General features: G+C 38.3%; 1 protein-coding gene across 10 annotated transcripts in view; it reads right to left on the bottom strand.

Annotated features, from left to right (window-relative positions):
* LOC134527248 (glucose transporter type 1) overlaps window positions 1-25,228 on the bottom strand; it is a 562,082-nt gene that overhangs the window by 26,883 nt on the left and 509,971 nt on the right. For 6 of the 10 annotated variants that reach the window (XM_063359761.1, XM_063359758.1, XM_063359759.1 and 3 more), the window contains 2 exons: window positions 24,884-25,108; window positions 13,702-13,841 (listed from right to left, as the gene is read on the bottom strand). In XM_063359761.1, the coding sequence (XP_063215831.1) occupies window positions 13,702-13,841; window positions 24,884-25,108 (365 nt within the window). Of the gene's footprint in view, window positions 1-13,701; window positions 13,842-24,883; window positions 25,109-25,228 lie in introns of those variants that run through there. The other 4 variants (XM_063359760.1, XM_063359757.1, XM_063359763.1 and 1 more) reach the window with 2 other exon arrangements.

The raw sequence follows: 25,228 nt of genomic DNA, 5'->3' as shown, positions 1-25,228 counted from the left end.
ATTACCTTAATGTAACGATTACAATTAATGTTATGTATTCCGATTACAAGTACGAATTACATTTTTTAAATGTAACTCGTTACAAGTATAAATTACTTGAAAAGTAATCGTTACAAGTAATCCGATTACTTGTAATTCGTTACTTAACAACACTGCTCGCAGGTTATACTTGTTTTTAAACATCAAAAGTCTAGGCCTAGCAGTAAATTGTTGTTATTACAGTAAAAACCCAGCATGACATTTTTGGCATTAAAAATATTATTGTTAATAACAAAAAAGTTTTGACACAGTTAACTATGTTCATCACAACATCCGACCAAACTGAACTAAAGACAAATACTTGTCCAGTCATAGTGAACTAAGTATATTTCTGTCTCCAACCAGAGTGAACTATAAACCAACCTAAACATAACCATAATAAAATCATTGTATTTCTTTTAAAATAGCAACTAAGGAGGCGGGTTACACTACAAATAATAAAATATACTACGTATGCTTAAAAGAATGGGAAATATGTAGGCTAGTAAATACAATGCAATACCTTAAAATAAGCCAAATAATGAGCATGTCACTTAGTGCACTATGGGTAGTCAGATCTAGTTAGAAACACAGCCTCGTGGACGGATCAAAAAATTAGTTAAAAACTTATTTTAAGTAAAACTTAAGTATTCAACTTACTAGAAGGAGTTGAAGGAATGTACTGATCATTTCCTGAGAAGGAAAAATCACTCAGATTGTTCAAAACCTATCCCATTTCGTCGTCATCCAAAATGAGGTTTACCATCTAGCATCTAGCGTGTTTCTTAGTTCTGTGTGGCTGGCTGCAATGTTGCCACACTAACATCCAATGAAAACAAAATTTCCTTTTTTCTCAGCTGTTTTTACCAGTGTCGCTTAGTTTGTTATTGCAGAACATAGGATATCGAAATCTGCACCATGGACTACCAATAGTTTATGTTTTGTAAATTTGGCCCTTAGTTCACTTTGGCATTATACCAACCATATATAAATCTATAAATAAAAAATGAATGTTTGTTTGTCCCGTATGTGTTCCTAAACCTTTCATCCGATTGAGTTGAAACTTTGAAAACTTAACTTTCAAAACACGAGGAAGGTCATTGACTACATGAGATTTCGAAAACCACCCTAATCCCCCATTCCCACCCATTAAAATAGTACTTCAACATTACTTGATGAAATTTTGTTTATTTTGCATTCAAAATAATAGTAAAATTACTGTCTATAGTTGATTTATTTAAAAAGAGCTTGGTCACTGTCTACATTAAATAAAAAAAACCCTATCCCCTTTTCTCACCCCTAAAACATAATATTTGTATTTTTTTTTTAAGGAAATTTAGTACAATTTACATTTAAATTATGGGGAAAATTACTGTTTTTAGCCAATTTAGAATAGAGGAATTTAAAAAAAATCACCCCTATAGTCTTTTTCAACCCTTTAAGGTAGAAATTTAGTATTTGATAAAAATTTTCACACATGACAATTCAAAATACGAAGAAAATTATTGTTCAATAAATAATTTAAGACAAAGTACAAGGTCACTTTCTACATAAAATTTTGAAAAACCACCCCATACCTTTTTCTCATCCCTTAAAACAGGATATTGTTATTTATGAAAGTTTGCACACTTGGTGTTTGAATTAAAAAGAAAATAACTGTCTATATCCAATTAACAAAAAAATTTTCCCATTCCCCTGTCTACAATAGATTTCGATACACCACCGTTAATTTCCCTTATTGCAACTAAAGCATTATTATAATAATTCTTTCAAGTTAAGAGAAAATTAACTGCCTACATTTAATTAAAATTACCATCAAGTTATCTCTGAGAATTCTAAAAACCACTCCCGTAGACTTTTCCTAACACTTAAACCTTAAAGTATAGTACTAGTAGAACTTGGTAACAACTTTCACACTTAACACTCAAAAGGGGAAGAAAATTACTGTCTATATCACGATTTTCATAAAAATTGAATACATGATATTTCTAAAACTACCCCATCCCTCTTTCTCACCCCTTTAAGAAGAACTTTTCCCTCCTTGATAAAATTTTTGTCACATGTTAAAAATAAAATTACTGTTAAAACTGCTCTTCTTCCTGGTTACGTGAAGTTTTGAAATAACTACCCCAATTCCACTTTACTACCCATTAAAGCAGTATTTGGGCTCTCCTTGGTGAAATGTTGAACATTTCATGTACAAAAAAAAGAATTTATTGTCAACGTCTAATTTAAGAAAAAGTTAACTGAAAACATTAGATTATGAAAAACAACCTCCATTTCCTTTTCCTAACACTCAAAGCAGTATTTTGCCCCTCCTAGATAAAATTTTGCACACTTGACATTCAAAATAAAACAATTACTGTCTGTATCCTATTTTAAAAAAAAATCCCCTTCACCCTGTGTTCAGCCCGGGCAATGGCAGGTACTTCAGCTCGTACATATATACAAAAGGTAATGGCTACAATAGGTAGTCTTTCTTTGAAATGTACCTAAAAGAGGCATACTGGAATATGTCATGGTCAATTTCAGCTATTTCCTGCGAGGTGGATCTACAGACCATAATTGCTGCTGCAAGTAACTACTAAACAATTATCCGGTTATTTTTCAAGCGTATCTTCTGGTGGTATGCCGAACAACCATTTTATCAGGTTTCTATACTTTAGTTTTTTTAGATAGGTTTTCTAATTTAATTTAAAATGTACAGAAGAGTAAGTTTATAATAAGTACATATGACGGGTTACAATTAAATTGTTCTGTTATGTCCCTCAACACATATTTAGGTTGCAGTCCTCACTCCCGTATACAATCACCATGAACAACGACCGACATGCTGGCCGCCATCATTACAAACTGGCCTCTATTTACACTGCAGGCCTACCAACCTAACTACCCCACATTTCCTATATAACACTTCCCCCCTTAAGATTTCTACACATAGTCTTGCAGCTTCCCCGGTACCATCCTCGCCCTGGTGGATCTCCTGGGCGGTTGTGCACGTATCAGCTCCATCTGCAGTCCCTCCCATGGCTCTGGCCCATGGTCACGATGATGTGCAAACCCTCTGAAAGGGCTGCTGCTGTGGTCCGGTGTTGATGCTCCCACTGGTGATGTCTTCGGCAGCTGTTGCTGTTTACCCTTCCGCTCCTTCCAATTCTCTGCCGGTTGCTCCTGTACGGTCAATGGTACCTGTGCCGGCTCCATCGGAATAGGGTGCCGCTGTATGGTCGCTGGGACCTGTGTTGGCTCTGTCAGAGCCATCCCGTCAGTCGGCATGAGCTGACGCAGGGTGGTACTGCCACGATTGGTCGCAGCACAGCCATCAGTACATGAAACTGACACCGCCTGGCTTGATGGATGTGCCACTTTGTTGCTCAGCAATTGGTCCACGTGACGTCTATACACGTTGCCGTTCTTATCTTGGGTTGTGTATGTCAAGGGCCCTTGTTTGGATACAATGGTTCCTGGTATCCACTTACGAGTCCCTCTATAGTCACGAAGAAGCACCTGCTGCCCAACTAAAAAAAACCTGCCCCTGTGGTGGTTTGTGACCTCTTGGGTCTCCTCGCCTTGAAAACTTGGTTTGGGGCGTATCTGGTCCAGCACCGTTCTTAATGGTCTCCCCATTAGGAGTTCTGCCGGTGTCTTATGAGATTCTCCCAGTGGTGTTGTGCGAAACGCCAACAACATTCGAGCGACTCGTGTGTGCCAGTCTACCGCTCCCATTTTCCGCAGTTTATACTTCACCGTCTGCACCATGCGCTCCGCTTGACCGTTTGTGGCTGGATGGAATGGTGGTGTGCGCATTAGTACAACTCCATTCTTCATTAGGAATTCTTCCATCTCTCGGGACACGAAAGCTGTTCCGTTGTCTGAGACCAGGTACCGGGGAATCCCATGGCAACTGAAGATCTCTCGTAGTGCCTGGATAACTGCACCTGATGACATGTTATGCATTGCCTTCACTTCTGGCCATTTTGAGTGTGCATCCACCACAATGAGGAAAACCTTCCCCTGGAAAGGACCCAGGAAATCCATGTGTAGCCTAACCCATGGCTCACTCTCCGGTGCCCATTTCACCTCCTTCACTTTGGGCGGGTTGGCTCGCTGCTGCTGGCAGATTGAGCACTGACCTACCATTTGCTCGATGTCCCTGTCCATTCCGGGCCACCACATATAGCTACGGGCAACCATCTTAGACTTGACAATTCCGTCATGTGCGGCATGAAGGACCATCAACAGTTCCCTGCGACGCCCCTCTGGAATAACCACCCTATTGCCCCACAAGAGACAGCCCTTGTGAAGGGATAACGCCTCTCTCCTGTTCCAATATGGCCGCAACTCCTCAGAGTCTGCCTTCCTGCCCTGCCAACCTTGGCTTGTGTGCTGCTTTACTTGACGGAGGACAGGGTCCCTGTCGGTCAACTGCGCCAGTGTCTCAGCATCGATTGGTGGCTCTGGCATGGCTTCAAGCATGAGCACATCACCAACAGTTGGTACCTGTATGTTTCCAGTGGCCATGGGTAGCCGGCTGAGGGCATCGGCATGGGGTATCTTGGTTCCCGGCAAATACACTATCTGGAAGTCGAACATCGAGAGCCATAAGCTCCATCGTAAAAGGCGTGGTGACAGAATATCTGGTGTTTGCCGCTTGGGGTCCAGCAGTCGTAACAGGGGTTTGTGATCTGTCACGATAGTAAAATGCCGGGCTGTCACATACTGTCGAAATTTGGTTACACCAAACATCACAGCCAGTGCCTCTTTATCGAGCTGGGAGTAGTTCCTCTCATGCCGGGTCAGAATGCGCGATCCAAAGGCCAAGGGCACGTCTTTGCCATCATCGGTAACGTGCGCCAACACTGCACCTACTCCATAATCTGATGCATCACATGTCAGCGTTAAAGGCTTATTTAAGTCACAATGAGTGAGCACCTGATCAGACTGTAATAGGTTCTTCGCTTTACAGAACGCCTCAGTATGCTCCGACCTCCATACCCACTTCGCTCCTTTGTCCAAGAGACGATGTAAAGGCTCCAGGACTGATGCCTTATTCGGCAGGAATCTTTCGTAAAAATTCAGAAAGCCTAAAAATGCCTGCAGTTCCTTCTTACATGTAGGTACTGGTGCCTCACGGATGGCTTCCACTTTCGCATCTGTAGGGCGCACTCCTACCCGATCGATTCTGTACCCCAAGAATATGACAGACTCTGCCGCAAATACACACTTTGCCTTCTTGAGTCGCAATCCTGCTTTGTCTATTCTCGCCAACACTCCCTGAACTCTGTCCCAGTGTTCCTCCATGTCCTTCCCAGTGACCAAAATGTCATCCAACATGACCACCACACCTGGAATACCTGCTAGCAGGGTTTCCATAAGCCGCTGAAAGATCGCTGAGCACCCGCTTACTCCAAAAGGTAAGCGCCTAACCCGAAACAACCCTTTCATCGTATTAACTGTTAAAATTGCAGCTGTCGTGTCATCCACCGCCACCTGCAGGTATGCATCTGCTAAATCTAGCTTCGTAAAAACTGTCCCTCCCGCCAAACTTGCAAAAGCCTCATTATTGGTTGGTAATGGATAGACATTTGCTCTGCATACTTTATTAACTGTAATTTTATAGTCACCGCAAAGCCTGACCATCCCATTCGCCTTCCGAATGGGTACAATAGGCGTCGCCCAATCTGAAAATTCCACTGGCTCGTATACACCCTGATCAAACAGTCTGTCAATCTCTGCACTCACCATGTCCCGCAATGTGAATGGTACTCCCCGGCTCCTCCGGAAGATTGGCGTTGCTCCAGGTTCCAGCTCCATTGTCACTGGGGGCCCTACGTATTTGCCCAGCTCTACACAGTCGAACACCAGTGCATGGTGTTGCACTGCAGGGGGTACTTCCTGATGTGATATTTGGTAAATGCCTGCTACTTGTATACCCAGTGGTTCTAACCAATTCCTGCCCACCAGACTAGGCCCTTTCCCTTCCGCCACCAACACTGGTAGTCTACATTCACTAGTCTTTGTCTGTACCAATACTTCAAGAGTCCCCCTAACCCCCAACTTTTCCTGCGACCACGTGTGTAGAACCAGGTTTGCATCTGTTAGGGCTGGTCGATCGGGCCACAGTTTCTTGTATGTCTCAAAACTGATGATCGAGAAACTTGCGCCAGTGTCAATTTCCATAGGAAGTCTCTGACCATTCAGCCACACATCTAAAACAATTGGTGGTTCACTTGTACAATTGCTCGCCGACGTCTGAAATACCTTGTAAACTGCTCCATCCTCTTCGTCACTGTCTGGTTGGTTTGTAAGGTTGTAGGTGCCGGCAGTGTCACTGGCACTCTTACTAGGCCTGCCCATCTCCTTTCGGTCTCGGGACCCCCCATTCACTCCTGTATTACCTTTCCTCCTCTTGGTGATACACGCCCTTTCCAGGTGCCCTCTTTTCGCACAAAAATTGCACACTGTCTGGATGTGTCGGCATTGGGTTGGGCTGTGGTCTCCATTGCACCTCCAACACGCGCGCCTGTCGGCTGCAAGTTGTTGGTCCACCTGGACTTGACTCCGCTTCTGGTCGTTCTTAACCACCTTTTTGTCGTACCTGATGCATCCCACTTTCAGCACTGCCCCAGCATCTGTGCCCTGCTGCACCTGTAGATCGTGGACATTGCGGCCTGTGGCTTCAGCCGCTGTGGCCAACTCAACCGCTTCCTTAAATGTTAAGTTGTCTTTTATCAAAAGTGTGTGTTGCACCTTTGTGTCCTGCGCACCACACACCACCCGATCCCGCAACATACGATCCAAATCCGCAAAATTGCAGTGTATGCTGAGCCGTCGTAAGTCCGCCACGAATTCCGCCACCGATTCACCTTCGTGCTGGTTCCTATTATGGAATTTGAACGATTCCACAATCTCACTCGGTTTGGGTTCACAGTGTTGCGTGAGTACCGCCAAAATATCCGGAAATGCCACCTCGGATGTTGACTTTGGGGCCACTAATGAGGTCACAAGGTTATAAAGCTCTGCCCCACAAATGGTGAAAAATATTGCCCGTTTTTCATCACTGTCTTTTATTTTGTTCGCCACAAAGTAGTATTCCAATCGTTCCGAATATGTGTGCCACGTGTCACGCCCTGGAACAAATTCACCGAACGCGGGAAACATCGCCATCGCGGTAGTTGTTTACGTTTCCCACACGCACGCCCGGGAAAGAATAATTTTTCTCGTCGCCACTGTTATGTCCCTCAACACATATTTAGGTTGCAGTCCTCACTCCCGTATACAATCACCATGAACAACGACCGACACGCTGGCCGCCATCATTACAAACTGGCCTCTATTTACACTGCAGGCCTACCAACCTAACTACCCCACATTTCCTATATAACATGTTCATTTTTCCGTATGCATACAAAGTGGCAGAGAGGCAGCAAGATTATTTTTACCGAAATTTAAAAATCCATATTTATGTGGAGCTGCATACTTATACATTTAATAGGCCAAAACAAAATTCCTGATAGTGTTTCAGAATTTGCCTATTATTTAAGCCTTTTGAAAATTATCTTTATTTTAGGCAATAATTTTAACTTCTTTATCTTTGAAATGTATAAGATAGGTATTCTTGATATTACATAGTTATGTTTTTACTATTTCTATTTTTAAAGTGAATATTCTTTGGATAAAATGAGTAAAATTTCAAGGTTGTAATTTTAATGCAACATATTCATGAAACATTGTTGTGAAACATTTCTGATGCGAAAAGGACAGAATAGGTTCTTGGCCAAATGTATAGAAAGAGGGCACTATGCTATATAAGTTGCTGGGCTCATTCTTTTTGTACTCTTTGTAAAATGATTCGCCCCCACCCAAGGAAAAAAACATAACAGAGATAGATATGAACAAAAAATAAGACAGTGTGCATGTGCTTGTAACAGAAAACAGATAGATATAGGTAGGGGAGAGTGGGGCACTTTCAACAGTGGGGTACTTTCAGCATATATTGTTATTAACTTTATTTTAATGTTAAAAGTTGGTACAACCATTTGTACATTTGGCAACACTTCTGACAAACAAATGCAGGCTAGTTTTGTTGAGGAATATACATGTTTATGGTTTGTTTTTTTGTTTGATTCACATTGATGGTAAAAGGTAATAAAATCATTGTTGTAAATTAATATTTCCTGGCAGTTTTTTAGACAATGTAGATAAGTATTTTATAAGCAGTCATTTGAAACCTTTGTGTAATACAAAAAAAACTTTGTGATTGTGTTAAACAGAAGAGTTCAGGGCTGACGAATTATTAAATTGGCTTTTGTAGGATGGGGCACATTCAGCATATATTGATGGGGTACTTACGGCATGCCAATTGTACCCCATGGGGTTCTTTCAGCATGCTGGCTGCACTCCAGCGACCATATTCGTAATTGATAATTTACATGGCGATGAAAATCATTAATTTTAGATAACAAGAACTTACACCAAGAAGACCCACAGGGCAGGAATAAGTGAGGACAGCATCAAAAGAGCCTTAATCGATGTCTTCAACAACACTAGAAGCATCAGAAATGCAGCAGAAGTGTACCAGCTCAAACGTCAAATACTTCAAAGTCGAATCAAGAAAATTCTTGGGAAAATGTCTTAAGAGGATTATCTGCGAAAATACAGTAACGAAGACTTGGGACAAGAGAGTGAAGAGAGTGTTGAAGAATTTAGTAGCAAATATGCTGCAAGACAAATTTTCACAACTAAGGAGGAAGAACTACTCGCAACCTATGTAAAAAATTGTGCTGATCTGAACTATAGTCTTAGCTACAAGCATGTTCGGCAGCTTGCCTTCGAATATGGTTCTAAGCTGAATAAGAAGATGCCCAAGAACTGGATATCAGACCAAATGGCAGGTTTGGATTGGATTAGAGGATTTTTATCACGACAAAAGAATTTATCGTTGAGAAAACCCGAGAGCACCAGCCTGTCCCGAGCATCGGGATTCAACAAGGAAGCAGTAGATAGTTTATTTCACAATTATGTAGATGTTTTGCAGAAACACAACTTCCCTCCTAGTCGAATATACAATTTAGATGAATGTAGGGTTACAACAGTTTTAAAACCTACAAAAATTGTTGCTGAGAAGGTTAAAAAGCAAATTGGGATTGCTGCATCTTCTGAAAGGAGGGAACTGGTAACCTTCGTAGGAATTGTGAATGCATCTGGTGGGTTTTTACCAACAGTCTATGTATACCCAAGGTTAAGACATCCTGAAGATTATTTAGTTAGTGGGATTTCTGAAAGTCTTGCCCTTGGTAGTAAAAGTGGTTGGATGACTAGTGACTTGTTTCCACAAGTTTTGAAACATATTGTAACGGCCGAAAATACTGTAGGATACCAGGGATTTTTTTTTTGTTTTTTTAATAGCTAGCCAGACGGTCAGGAACGGCGGGACACGATGAGGAAATGAAAAACGCAGCAGTAAACTTTGAAGGACAGGTGAAGCGGGAGTTGGGGGGGAATGTTTGCTAACGCAAGCATAACACGGCCACGGAAACAAACAGGGGGGTTGCCACTCGCGCTCAGCGGGCGCGACCTTGATCACAGCACAGCGAAACTCGGTCATAGGCACAGGGAAGGAGGGGGAGTGTGTAATGACGTCAGAAGCGGCGCCGAAGCGGAACTGTTTATGTTATTAATAAACAGACGCAAACAGGGTCAAAACGGGCTTCTTATACGGGGAGATTTTATTCGAGAAGTCAGAGTCACAGAGTCAGCTGGAAGCCATGCTACTCCGCCGCCGAGACGACAAGACGATTGGTGAGTGATCAGCCCCGATGCGACAATGGTTCAACACTAGACAGCAGCACAACGGCCTTATGCCCATGTAGCTGGTAATATTCGATATATCTCTCTCTCTCATTTCAAAAACTAAGAATACGCAGTTTAACAATCACGCTGTAGACATTAGGAATAATGAATAATAAATTAATTTAAAACCGTCACTTAACTTGGGAGAAATTAGTCTGCAACAGTTGGTAACTGCACAAACAAGAGACAAATGAGGTCAAGAATAAGCTCTAGGAAATGGCCTACAGCACGGTTTATTTATTAACGACAGTATCCCTGATAGGCACGACTATGGTTCAGTAATTATGTGTAATTTATGTGTGATAAATAGAAGGTTATAAATTGTAACTATAAAGACACAGAAAGGAGAGGATTATATATGTGTTGAATAAAATGCTAGTTGAAACTGCGGAAATAAACATGTTCTTGTGAAAATGTTCACCCTTAACCTCGTTATTTAAAATGTTTTGCAAATAGGGACTCGTCACCCTACCTTAAGGATAATTAAGGAAAAACACGAGTGGTGGAACCGCCCCCAGAACCTGATACTCATGACAGGGCCGTCACGATATCAGGAACACAGACGATCCCGGTAGATTCACTTCCATTCCCTTTCCCCATCATCCTTCACAATTCATTTCATTATCATCATTTCACGTACATATTCCCATAATTTCCATCTTTACGGTCGACACAGATAAGTGTGAGTCGACGGCCGTAACAATATTTCCAAACATGTCAAACCATCAAAGGAAAACAAACTTCTACTTTTATTGGACAACCATGATTCTCATGTGAGTTTGGAGGCAATCAACTATTGTCGAGAAAATGGCATTGTTCTTCTATCATTTCCACCACATAGGCCCTACCACACACCGCCTCCAGCCACTGGATGTTGGTGTGTATTCCCCTTTCAAAACAAGTTGTTCACAGGCATTTCATGATCACATTCTTTCAAGCCCAGGGAGAAAGATAACAATTTCAGATGTAGCTCAGCTAACAAAGACAGCAGTCTTAGCTGTGTTCACTCCTTTAAATATTGCAAATTCATTTGAGAAAAAGGGCTGTGGCCTGTTAATACACAAATATTTACAGAAAGAGATTTCATGCCAAGCTCAGTTAGCTCAAGTGGTTGTTCTGATAATGCTCTATTCAATCCATCAACTTCATTGGCTAGCGCCAGTTGCTCTAATAGTGTTCAATCCCAACCATTAACTTCGTTGAACCAGCCTACGACAGGACTCCTAACAAAACACCACAATGTTGTTAGCCCTGAGTATGTGCGTCCTTACCCTAAGACTCCACAGTCAATGAAGACAAACAAGTGACGAAACGCTGGAAAGTCAAGAGTATACACTGACACACCAGAAAAAAAAAAAGAATGGAGGAATTGGAGAAAAGAAGAAACAACAATGAAAACAAGAAGCGTCCTGTTAGTTGCAAAAATTTTTTGCCTAAAACCAAAGTGGCAAAAAAAGAAATAACCCATTCAACATCTGATTCAGATTCCAGTGAAGATGCAAGTGATGAAGAACTGCCTTTGCCATCTTGGAGTGAAAGTGATGGAGTTGACATTGGTGATTTCCTTCTAGTGAAATTTGCAACCAAAAAAAAAGTGTATTCATTATGTTGGCCAAGTGATGAAAATTGGTTCCTCAGAGTTCACTGTTAGATTTCTGCGCCGAAGGGGCTCGGCCAGCTACTTCCATTGGCCTGCAGTTCAAGAGGAAAGTGAAGTGGGTATTTGTGACATTGTAACTAAACTACCAAAGCCAATTTCAAAAGGAACTGCACGCACATCTGACATTTTCCATTTTCCTTTTGCATTTCTGCCATTGATTGTTCTCTAAATTGAAAGGAAACACTTCTGATGGATGTTTCATTTTATATATTTTTTTAACATTGCTAATGGCGACCATTTAAGTAAACACATACTTAAATAAATTAGGTGCCAAATCTACCCCATGATAATGATGAAACTACCCCACTGGTGGGGCAGATATGGCAATGTGTAGTGATGATTTCAAATGCCTGAATACATAGCTTTAGGTAAGTTTAGAACTGACAGAATTGTTACATTACTGTGCAATATAATGACCTTGATAAAAAATATTATATTATATTTGTCAACTCAAAAAATAATTAAAAAAAAAAAAGTTTTTATTCAAACATTTTGAAAGTGCCCCACTCTCCCCTATCCTATACAGTCAGCTATTAATGCCTTGAATTTTTTATTTGCTACCATTGCGCTCACATTTCTCTTTGTTCAACCAGCAGCACAGAGAGCACTGTTGAGACAGTCCCTGCATTTCATGCATAGATAGTGCTACCTGTTATGAATTACTTATTATGTTCAGGAATTTGGCATGTTCCAAATGGCAGAATTGTTTGAAGAAAACAGCAACATGCATAGTTTTTCTTTGGTGAGTTTTAAACATTAAGTAATATTTATTGTTAATGAATCATTATTGATTGATCAATAACAACCGATATCCTGAGCTGTTATTTTGAAGTGAGTAATAATTCTGTTTGTTCACGTTTGTTAATTTATTTATATTTTAATAAAATTTCTAATAAGTAAAAAAAAAGCTACGGTTCTTAAATACTTGAAAAATAAATGAAAACCAAAAAACTCAATGCTGTACTTTTTTTGAAAATTCTCTCATTCTCTCTCTCTCTCTCTCTCTCTCTCTCTTGCAATATAATTGTGTCAAGGGTTTCTAAATAAAATTTTTTAATACAGTAAACTTGCCACATTGTATCATTACATTGTATTTATTATTGCAATAACTCACTATTAACTATTTGCAGTGGTGTCAATCTCACTGGAGATGCCAGCATCCTTGGTGTTTACTTACTGCCTCTCAATAAAAAGGCACACCACAAAAAAAAAAGTGACAATACTAACACTGCCTATCAACATTTTTTATTATTCTTCACCTGCCAAAGAATATTTCAAGCCACAGCACTGAACAGACATTTAGAGAGGTAAACCACACTCCCGCTAACTAAACCCTGGACTCACCTCAGAGCAATGACATTATTGTGGATTAAGTATAGAATGTTCTAGAATAGTACAAGCACCACATATCACAAACATACAAATAAAAATTGAGAAGTACCTACTTAAATGGTCCTTATAACCAAGATCTTTTCCCATACAGTTTAATGCAAATAATATGCCACTGAATTTACTAGTTGGCAGCAACTCTTAGCTGGACATATACATGCATGCTTGAAATTGGATCCTCACACTTACCACGTGATGCATGCATTCTAGTCATGACGGCCACAAATATTATTTAAGCGAGCGAAAACCTGCTACTTTCAGTTCAAAACCTTAAAATTTCCACCTACCTAGTTAACACTTACATAAAAAATATATTTTTTCCAGAATTAAAAAAAAAATACTTAAATTTAATTCATTGAACCCCAGATTTACAATAATATCCCTCGTTCATTTATGTTTAAAATGAGATATGTAACTTACACTTTAATCCCAGTAAGTTAATTACTCATCCTTTTTTTGAGCTAAAAGTGAATTAAAACACTAAATATCCTAAATAAGTGATATGTAATTACAACTTAAAACGTACTTTAAAGATGGATCTAGGATTAGACAAAATAATTAGGAAGTAAACATCAACAAATCACTTTATTTTATCTAGCAATGCCCATGACTCATGAAGCATGCAAATCCATAACAGCAACATCTGACATGCACATGAGCGATTATTCCACCATCTTGCTTTCTTTGTGGATAATAGCAACACAACACAACACCAATCAGAACCATAGCAGGTACGTCAGTCAATGGATTTGGCAACTAGGTACTCGACATGCCCACCTTACCTGCCGTTGCCGTGCCTGAATAGAGCTAGGATCTCTTCGAACGTTTTGTTTTTGGTCTCTGGCACCTTCTTGTACGTGAAAACCCAGAAAATGGCAAGGAACACGCTGAATGGAAGGAACGTGTAATTCTCCAAGGCAGTCTGCAACAACAGCCGTGAAACCAAATTCAGCAGATACGCACAGTCAATATGTTCTGTTGGTCAGTATGTTTGTTAAAGGTTATGGTCACCAGAGAAAAATTTCTCCTCTTTATATTAACTCATTTAAGCACACTTTACATGTATGTTAACTCAACCAATTGTAATGATGCCAATTGGCTTCATGTTTCTCTAAAGTTTTAATTAGTTTACTTGCATCTCTGCTTGTGGATATGTATATTTTGACTCGTGCAAAGCCTTCACTGGCACTTTTAATGTATATTTAAAACACACAAGCATATCAAGCAATGCACAACTTTGGAGAGGATAATTTAAATGATACACAATCTTGAAGTTTAACTGCTCTAACAGTATCTATACAGTAAATTATATTATTAAATATTTATACTCTGTGAAACCTCATTAATAAAAACCCTGTTAATAGAAAATGTGTTTTCACAATCCCTAGAAATTACATAGGAGTTAAGTTATTTGTTTAATACAAAAGTATGGTTATTACATAACAGAGTTTTTTTTAAGTTAAAAAACTGCATGGCGTAAAGGATGGTTAGTAGCTTACAGATATCAAAGAATAATGTAAAGAAAAAATGTGAAGTTTCAACTAAAATAATACTGATGCCATTGCTTAAGTTCAGTATAGGTTGGAAAAAAATAGGCTACTTAGAAATTACACATTCTTCTAAAACAGTGTTATGTCTTTTTGTAGTTAGTTTTCAAATCCTTTACAATGTTCTTCTGTCTTATATCCTTTAAAAAGTAGTACCCTAAAAAATTATTTTTTAACTTATGGGTGTAGCATCTTAAAATTGCATTACACAGTTCCCTAAAAAAAAAAAAAAAAAAAAAAAAAAAAGAACTTTTAGTGCTGTATCAGATTGTGTACAAATATCCAGGGAGTATATAATTTTTTTTTGGTTTGTTAGGCATAAACTAAATTTAAAAAAAAAATATATTTTTTTATTTTATTTGAATTTTATTTATATAAACATTGAGAATAAATTTAGTAATAGGGTGAATGTAACAATTTCCAACCAATTTACATTTTTTAACCAAAAATTAAAATATTCGGTGAAAAATAAAAAACATAACATTCCACAACAGTAGTATAGTAAAGTTTGTCTTTACCCTTCGTATTTTAATAATATATATATTAAAGTTTCACTTTATATTAAAACATTTTTTTCAGTTGATATAGAAAGTGTTTACCACATCACCAATAACCGACCATCGAGCTCCAGTTACCAACCATTTATGTACCAGTAACCTCCCATATGGAAATAGATTAAAAAGGATAATGTGCCTAGGTGTAATATCTAAATATATATAACTCAAAGGTGACTGACTGACTGACATAGTGATCTATCAACGCACAGCCCAAACCACTGGACGGATCGGGATGAAATTTGTAGGGTTGTGCGAGAATGAGATTTAGGCCTTGAGAAATTTTCGAGAAAGAAAATATTTTTCTCGCGAGAAATGAGACGAGAATTAGAAATTTTTAAATAATCAAGATTTACTGTAGATATCACTTTCAAAATATATTGTTCTGTACATAAAACTGTTGTTTATCATATAGAATGTAAATTTAGTTGCCTGTGCACAACTGACATGCACCACACGTTATGTAAGCCTACACTAAATTATAAATAAACATTCACTCACTTAGGTAAAAGTCTAGTAGCTAACATGTTAATTGTGGTTCCCGTTGACTTATCGCCACTTTTTGTGTAATACTGCCACACTGATATGTCCACATCTTCAGGTGGGTCTACACTGTGTAACAAAACAAGTTATAAAATGTTATATTACAAAGTTATACAACATGTTACAAAATGAAAAGAATGAAAATTATATTACAAGTTACACAACAAAGTTATATAACTTGTTATGAAAACGTGAAGAAAAATGTTAGGGCTATATAACACCATGTTTTATAACAAAATAAGTGTTATAAAACAAGTTATATGTTTCCCATGCAGTGTCGGTAAAGATCAAAGGAAGTTAAATAACTTGTTGTATAACATGTTGGCCGTTTGTCCACACTGGTATACATATTTAAAAACATGTAACATGTTATGAAACAAGTTGTATTACTTGTTATATAACTTATTATATAACTTGTTATGTAACATGTTATGAAACAAGTTGTATAACTTGTTGTATAACATGTTACAAATATAACATGTTTTTGTTATATAGTGTAGACCCACCTTTCCATTTTACCGTAAAATCAAAGTTTAATTTGACAACAAAGTTTACTTCTGTTAAACTGTTATATTCACGCAACACTTTTTTTTCCACTTGGTTACGCCGCAGTTAGAGATAAAGCAGTACATATTAGAAAATTATTCTCATATTCCTAATAGCATTTTACAGGCGTCACATTATTTATTCATACCCGCAGAGTAGCTCGCGTAAACGGGAAACTCTGGTACTGTAATGAAAACAAAGAAATTGGTACTAGGGAGGCTTTGGCGGCATTCATTACTCGTGACGTCTTACGACTGAGTGAAACAAAGGTGGAAATGGAAATGGAATGAACATACTATTTATTCTGCCTTTTCAGCGGGTTTGAACACACACATTCACGTAATTTTACGTAATACAAGGGCGTGAATTGTTCTGCGTGTTCAATCCATTCCTTTACATTCCAGTCCATTTAATAATCACATGACTTGCACAGTCTTTTATTGGAAATGAAATAAGAAACGGAACAGCAAAGCAGACTCTGTCTGGCAGCATGACCACTATTCCCTTTTGTTCGTTAAAAAGTAAATTTTGTATTTTGCAGTAATAATCAACATTTCAGTATGCTATTAAACATTACTGAACAAAATATTATGACTAAATTAAAGGTAATGCTTTTAATAACTTTACCGTAATAACGTGTATGTAAACAAAATAAATTTTGTAGGTTAGGTTCGAACGTATTTTATTATGTATTACGCTTACTTAATTTAAAAATTAAATACTGCAGTTTTTCTTTCAGGATAAATTGGAATTTCATATGACAGTTTTTATTCACAGTTTCGGTTATTGATAAAGGTTTTGGGTGGTTGACTATCGGCTAGTCTAATATCTCTTAATGATTGCATCATGTTTGCTTTGTGTTCCGCCAAATCATTTTACGTCCAAACAGGCAGACGCGTTTGGTATTTTTAAAACATTTAAACTAAAATAATGGCAGTGTGTGTGTAATGTTCAACATATAAAAATACAACTATCAATATTAAATTTAGTTTCCATACCAAATTGAGTTGTTACCGGTACCAAAAAAAATGCTCGTTTTTTTTCGAGAAATTATTTTTCTCGCTCGCTGTTCGAGAATGCAATATTTCTCGAAATTTTTCTCGAGGTTCGAGATCTCGCACAACACTAGAAATTTGGCATGCAGGTAGATGTTATGACGTAGGCATCCGCTACGAAAGGATTTTGATTAATTCTACCCCCAAGGGGATAAAATACCACTCACTGACACACTCATCACGAGATCTCTAAAACTATACACCCAATTGACTTGAAATTTAGCATAGTTACTCATTTTGTGATGTAGACGCTCACTAAGAACGGATTCTGCAGAAATCCATTTCCATTCGCAATCGCATAAATTAATACAAAAGTGAACGGTTATAGGAAAGTGATACAAATATTTTAATGCGCAATTTTAATTTATGTAATCGCCATCTGGAATGGAAAAAAAAGATTTACTTGAAAAGCACATTAAATCTGAGGGACATCAGACTGGAAAAAAAAAAAAAAAAAAAGATTCACTGAGAAGTCTGTTGAAGAAAAAAAGTCGGTAAAACGGCAAGCAATGGTTTCTTTTTTAAAAATATACTTTTCTTCAGTAATGTAAAATGAGAGAATTGGCTAAATTGTGTTTTTTAAATGCTAAATTTCAAATTCAAAATGCTAAATGTCATTATTTTAAATGCTATAAATCACCATCTCTAATTATACAGCATTGTAATGAATTTTCAATGAATTTTTTTTATTTACTATTACTGTAAATGGGAGATGTGGTTTAATTTTTTTCCATTAGTATAGCCATGCGAAGCCGGGTCGGGCAGCTAGTTTTAATATATAATTACAAATTAAAAAGAAAATATTTCTTTTTTTTTTTGTAAAATAGTCTATCTATCCGTAGGCATAATCTAAAGTTACTAAGGCCTAGCCCACATGTTCTTATATAGCCAAATTGTGAAGTTTGACTTAACGAACATTAAACTTTTTAAGGTTTATTTCAAATGTCACTGCGGATTGCTGTATTTTGGTTCCACAAACAATGGTTGATTTTAATGTATGCACAATTTCGTCTTTTCGTACTACAGTGATGTCAGGAACGATAGAAAAAAACAAATTTATTTGTGCACTTTTACACTTTTTCTTAGGAACGAAACTTCGATTTCTTGGTTTTCTTTCATTTTCAAAATTGATCTTATATAGGTAATAGGCTTCACTCACTCAATTTTCTAGTGGAAATTTCAACAAAGCAAAATCTCCTTCTCCTGGGTCTTAACAGTTAATCCATATTGGGAGTGGGGGTTCTAGACTGCAGAAGATCAGCCATATCTAAGTCATCAAGCGAATTTTCCTCAATCTCTATCAAAAGGTTATCTTCTTCAGATGACGAAAAGTGTTCTGTTTTCTCTTCTTTTTCATTTATTTTTTAATGCTTCTTCCTTGGCCTTCGGCAAGTTTTTTAAATTCTTTTATTTCCTTCTTTTTTTCAAGTCTTTCTTTTCGTTTTTCTTCTTTCTGTATTTTTTCTTCCTCTTTATTTTTCCAGTATTCTTCCCAAGCTCCACCACCAAATACATCCGGAAGTTTGATTTTTTTCCTATTTTTTTTGTCCTTTTTTTACTGGAGATTGAGTTGGCCAAAAAACACAGTCAGCGAAGGCAGGGCTAACTCTCATCTTAATAGTCCTTTTAACAGTTGGTGAAATGCATGGCATCTCTGGCTCACCAGAGACTTTTGAACTACTTTCTTCTTGCCTTTGTAGGTTATTTGTTTGTGTTGGTTGTTGGCCAGTTTCAATTGGTTCCTCATGATATATGACAGAAGGTCAAATGCATGAAGATGTCTCTGGATTAGAGCTGGTTGTTAGAATAGGAGAGTCACTTGAAGGAGAAAATGCAGCTGTCTCATCTTGGCTCAAAATGTGGGTTTTGAATTTTTCCAGACATCAAAAAGTTCCTTAGCTGTCTCATCTCCACTCCACTGTTCACCATTGCTGCGAAACTGATTAACCCGCGAAGAAGGGAACATTGACTCGAGAAACAAATGTTCAGTCTTAAAATGGCATGGCTTATCAATAACTCTACTAACATGGCTCAAACATTTATTGTAATCAATACTTTCTTTGTCAAATGGATATATTCCACACATTCTGAAGCCATTCTTCAATACATCTTCATTTGCTGCTTGCAAAGCATTTTCAATTAATGGTGCAAAATTTACACTTGTGACACTTCTAGCCCCAGTCCTTTTTAGCCAATCTTAAACAGTCTTTTTCCAAGATACTTTTATGGGTCGAAAAACTGACACATCAGCTCGTTGCAAGATATGGGTTGCAGTTGGAAGTAAAGAATATAAGATATTGTTACGATTTCCCTGCGGGTTCGTAAAGGATAGCCCAATTAATAGATTTTATTTCACACACACAGTTTTATTTATTACCACTACTTGTCACTTACAATTAATCTTCTAAGATGGCAGATAATTAATTACACTAAAAAAGGTAAATTCCCCAGTCACTCGTTTCACACACCTCGCTGGACCGCACTTCTGGCGCAACTCTCGCCGCAGCACCCCTCGTGGGTCTCCGCTGCGGGACTCCGTCGCCGCACTCCGCCGCCGCCGTCACACCCTTCGCCGAGATCCCACACGACGACTCGCCCGCAACTTCACTCGGGACTCCGCCGCGCCCGCGACTCTATCGCCCGGAAACTCCCGACTCCACTTACTCACTCACTCCCTGCCCTGGAACCTTCGTCCAAGGACTTCGCCACTCTGCCGCACCCGCGGCACTATCGCCCGGAAACTCCGCCGCGGGAGAACTCCCCACTCAGACTCTCTGCCCTGGAACCTTCGTCCAAGGACTTCGCCACTCTGCCGCACCCGCGGCACTATCGCCCGGAAACTCCGCCGCGGGAGAACTCCCCACTCAGACTCTCTGCCCTGGAACCTTCGTCCAAGGACTTCGCCACTCTGCCGCACCCGCGGCACTATCGCCCGGAAACTCCGCAGCGGGAGAACTCCCCACTCACTGACTCAGACTCAGACTCAACCTCCTTATATAGCCCTTGGGTTCCCGTCCAGAACAATCGGGCATGTCTCCGAGATATCTCGCGACCTTCGCCGTCGAAATGCCCAGAAACGCGTCGTGAGTCCTCGAAGGACGCGGTGGCTGCTCTAAGAACGCCGATAAAGGCGTCTGAGTCCTTTTATTCCGCAGTGCGGCCTCTTTTAAGTAACCCGATCTGAGGCAGGTGCGCGCTGCGACGGTCAGGATGTAGCGAGATAGTATGACACGAGATACCAGGGAGAGGATGCGGGTGGAAGGGGGCGCAGACAGGCCGAACGAGCGCGGCGACGCCAGCACTGCAGCCAAGCGCGATCGTAACAATATTATAATTCTTCATACAGAACATTCCAACCTCAAAGCTAATATGAGATCTATGTCCGTCAACTAAATATAGTACTGGGAATGTTGTATTGTTTTTGTTTTCTTTTAGAAAAGGCAACAAATTATTTGCAACATAACCAAAAAACACTTGAGCAGTCATCCATTCACTTTTAGATCGGCCTAGTGACCATTCACGATTAACATTCCGACTTATTTCTGCCGGTATCCTTTCATAAGGATACACAATACAAGGAGGTGCCATTTTCCCACTTGCAGTGAATGTTACCATTACAGTGATACATTATTTATCACTGCCTCGGACCTCATACAAATCTTTAAGCCCTTTAGGTCCTATTGCCAACGAGGTAACTGGATTGGTTTGGAAACCAGGCTCATCTCCATTGATAATCCTAAAAGGATCTTTCCGGAAATTGTCATTTCCTGTTTCATCTATTATGTATTTGTGTAGATTGTCATGCCACTCTCTAATAGCATGTTCAGTCACAAATGATCTCGCAACACCAAGAGCTTCTGGTTTACGCAGTGAAACATTCAGATGACGCTTAAAGAAAAGATCTAGCCACTTTTTACCAGGTCTTCCTTCAGTAAATGGACTTGGCCTTCCATCTTTTTTTATTATTTCTTCGACCGAATCCAGCAACTGTGTTGGTTCGACTGGCATACCTTTTTTGACCATAGCTTTCAACCAAACAACTAGGAGATTTTCTTCCTGCAAAACAATGAAAAATATAATCTTTGCTATAAGCTACATGTAGGCATTAAAACAATTATAAGATAGGGATTACAATAAATGGAAGGATGTATTGAATGTTAAGAGATGTAAAATAGGTACCTATGTAAATATATACACTCTATCATATGTTAAACCAGATTATTATAAATCTTCAAACAAAAAAATAGTCCTAGCCAACCTCTGAAAAACCCGCCTATTAAGGCCTATGTAAAAAAAAAAAAAAGTATCTGAAACTGATTTCTGATCTTTATCAGTTAGGCCTCGGTATCATCATTGTATCCAAAGTTTGAATAATTATGACCTTGCAAAAGTTTTAAATATATATAAACTGTATGCTTACTTACTTCAGGAGTTAAAATTGTTTGGGGACCCTTTCTGGCATCCAAAGAGCTTTTTTCTTTTGATTTGTCCATTAAAGTTGCATGGGGAATATTGTATTTCCTCTTTGTTTCTTGTATTTTGGCTCCACTACAAACTTCATCAATACCCTAGCATTAATTAAATATTCTTTAGAATATATTTTTGCCATCTAAAACAAACAATTACATCATTGCACCAATTTGCGACCAGCATTTTGCTCCAGTAACCAGCCAGTGGTTGGATACTGGAAGATAATTATATTTAAGAGGGAAAATGAGAGACTTATGTGATTAACATGAATGCCAGCCAACTAAACAAAAAGACAACAAAAAATAATACTACCCAATATCCAACCAGCTGGTCGTGTATTGGATTATTATGTTGAAAAGATGCGCCACTAAGCGACCACAATAATTTTACAACTAAATTACTGATATTCCGTTAAACAATAGGTTTATTGCGTTTACTACACTTCTAAAAAAATATAAATCACCAAACAATGTAAAAAATATTAAACAAACCAACGGATGTCAATAGATAATAAGTTGCTTACCTTGAACATATGTAGTAGTTAGATTTCACAATCCACCATATTATCAGTGCTGCCAAACATAAAATTTACCTCTTGCCAGAGAATTCACTTTAGACTTTTATCTAAAATTTACATGAATTTCCCATATCTACAGCAACATATGAATGGTAGGGTTATTTCTACAAACTGCAAAATTTTCTTAGTTTTTTTTTTATATGACTGGTCGGTAACTGGTACGAGGTCGGCTATTGGTGCGTTCACCCTACTACGGTTAACACAAACCTTGTTATTGAAAGTGTCAAAATTATGATCCCTTCCGGTTTGTATTATTGATGTTTGACTGTATAAATAATATGGAAGCCAATTTTGCAAATGTTTTCATTATTGTGTACAAGAATTCCAACAAATTTAACCTATATATTTTTTCAAGTGAGAAACCAGCCAGTGTGTTCTTCAACCAAGTGCATTCCACTATTGCTCCATCTTGCCAGTTTCATACCTCACATGACCGGTTTCTCTCTCTTTAAAACAATGTTCGTATTGCTGGGTGGCCACACAAATATGTAGAAAAATTTCCCTAACTTTTCCATAACTTTCCATAACAAAAAATACAAATATCAGTGATGAATCCATAAAAATAATTTACATATTTTGCAATTTTCTAAAATACAGACTATCAAGCATCCACAATCTCTACAGCAAACAGAACCATGCATACGCCATTTTACAGTGTATGACTATGCACTAAAAACCATCTGGAAAAAAATGTGTTCAAAGTCTGGGTGATGGCAGACCATATCATGACTTTCTTCACTCAAACTACCAACACTGAGGAATTTCCATGACTGTCCAGAATGTGAACATCCTGTATTAGGAGTTAGCATCGTCACATCAACACTGACCCTGCCTCAAGCTGTGTTCACGTTGGCAGTAGTTGTGTACCAAATAGTTGCATGATTCAATTTTGTTTACTACAATAGTGATTTTTTTTTTTTTTTTTAATATTTCTTATCTAATAAAACTCACAAAACCATGAATTCGTCATGCTGGTTTTAACCTTCCATATAATGTTTGTTATTTGTTATGGACTGATTTTGTAACAACCCAGGCTATTGCCCTCCCCATTGGTTAATTAGTTTGACTATAATTTAGTTTGTTGTCCCATCACGTTCAGTACATTGGTTAGGTTTGCATATATCATGTGAATAACATCTTTTTATTTATTTTAAGAAAGTTTTCTGTGTTTGTTATACACATTAAAATCATACCTTACTTTATTTCATGCTTTTTCATGGTATTCTGATAATTTGCTAACTTTATAGTGAATGAGCCCTTAGGTTATGTTTTTACCTGTTTAGTTGTAAATGTATGTTTTATGCGGTTTCTAACATTTTTTTAACGTATGATTTTTGTTTACTTTATTCTTAAATGAGAGTATTTACGTAATTTTCTTTCGTAATTTGCATTTACTATGATTCTTTATCTAAAAGCTGATGCAAAAGTTGGGCCTTTTGCTTAAGAAGAAAATGAGGGAGAGATATGGAAAATTTAGTAACCGTGGGAAAAATTGTTGGAAGGCATGGGCAACTGTTGCTATGTGTCCGTATTGGCTGGTTATTTGGTCAAGAATTTTGTGATTGGTCAAAAGTGATGAGACATATTCATGTGATTTTTTCTGAACATAATCTCCTGTCGAAAACGCCTCGCTACAAGAGGTCAGAAATTGTATCCTGCTATGGTTTCTTAAGGGCTGTGCTGTGACAGGCAATTTCCATCGGGTAGATGTGGTTGCGTAGCCTCCTTCATTAGTCTTTGGACGAGGTACCGATTAGGTAGCAGTCCGGCAAGGGCTCACTAAATAAGAAAAAATTGTGAGTATAGAGAATTTAGCAGCTGTGGTCCAGGCACTACCCGTTACTATAAACTTTTTTTTTAATCTTCCGGAACTTTTAACTTGAAATTTTGACCACAGTTTGCAGGTGTTAGCCCATAGCAATGTCTGCGCCTTTTTTCCGAGGACATAGTCCTTTGGCTTAATACCATGTGCAAGTAGATATCCACGGGACTTAACTATGAACTATCCGTAAATATTCAGCCTTCAGTACCTGATAACATTTACCTTACTTATTTTGAAATCAGCGAAGAGTTATGTGCTTATAGTTTATAAAATTTTTATCTGTACTTGTTTTTGTGGTCGCAAGATGGCGGTCACAAGGACTGAATTTTCCAGCATCACTAAAAATACGTTAAAAATAATTTTGGTGTCAGATATTATTGCAGTAATTGAATCATCAACAGTAAAATTTTTATGGAACTTATATAATTTTCTGCGCTGAAATAATTTTTTTTTGAAAGTGTTTTATGTGCGTCCACTTTATACCGAATTTTGAGCTAGCCGAGGTGGTCTCAAATGTGACAATTTCAAAACTAGAAAGGATGCATTATGAACAAAATAAATCAAAATACTTGTCTTAATGAATGTTATTATATAATAAATTATTATATTATATTATTATATTATATATTAAAACTCAAATATATTATATATTAAAACTGAAATTATATAGATTATGTTAAAAGCATTGAGATTCATATTTAAATGTAGAACATTAACCTCACTGGTGTGTTGGTGCGAGTGTAACATCAGTGAATGATGAATACACCAAAATTGAAATCTACCATTTCACAAAATACAAACTTACAGTACACAGGGTCGGAAAAGACATACAGCAGTGCTAACAGCTCACCTTCATGCTGGGGAAGCCAATGCCCACGAGGAAGTTGGCCAGCCAGTTGACGAGCACGGCTATGGACATGGCGGCGGGGCGGGGTCCTTGCGAGAACAGCTCTGCCGTGATCATCCACGGGATCGAGCCGGGCCCCACCGCAAAGAACACCACGAAACTGAGTGTCGACACCACCGACAGGTACGACATCCAGTCGATCATTTCCTGGACGTAACCGAAAAACTCCTATCAGGCCGTAGAAGTGTTCTTACTTTCCAGAGCAAGCTGGAGGAGACAAAATAAAAGTAACGATCTAACTACGCTACGAGCAATACTGACTCTTCAGTTCGTACGAGCAAGCATCAA

This window comes from Bacillus rossius, chromosome 1 (genome assembly GCF_032445375.1).
Source record: "Bacillus rossius redtenbacheri isolate Brsri chromosome 1, Brsri_v3, whole genome shotgun sequence".
Lineage (NCBI taxonomy): Eukaryota > Metazoa > Arthropoda > Insecta > Phasmatodea > Bacillidae > Bacillus > Bacillus rossius.
Note: the sequence above shows the minus strand (reverse complement) of the source record. Positions and strands in the feature narration are given on the sequence as shown.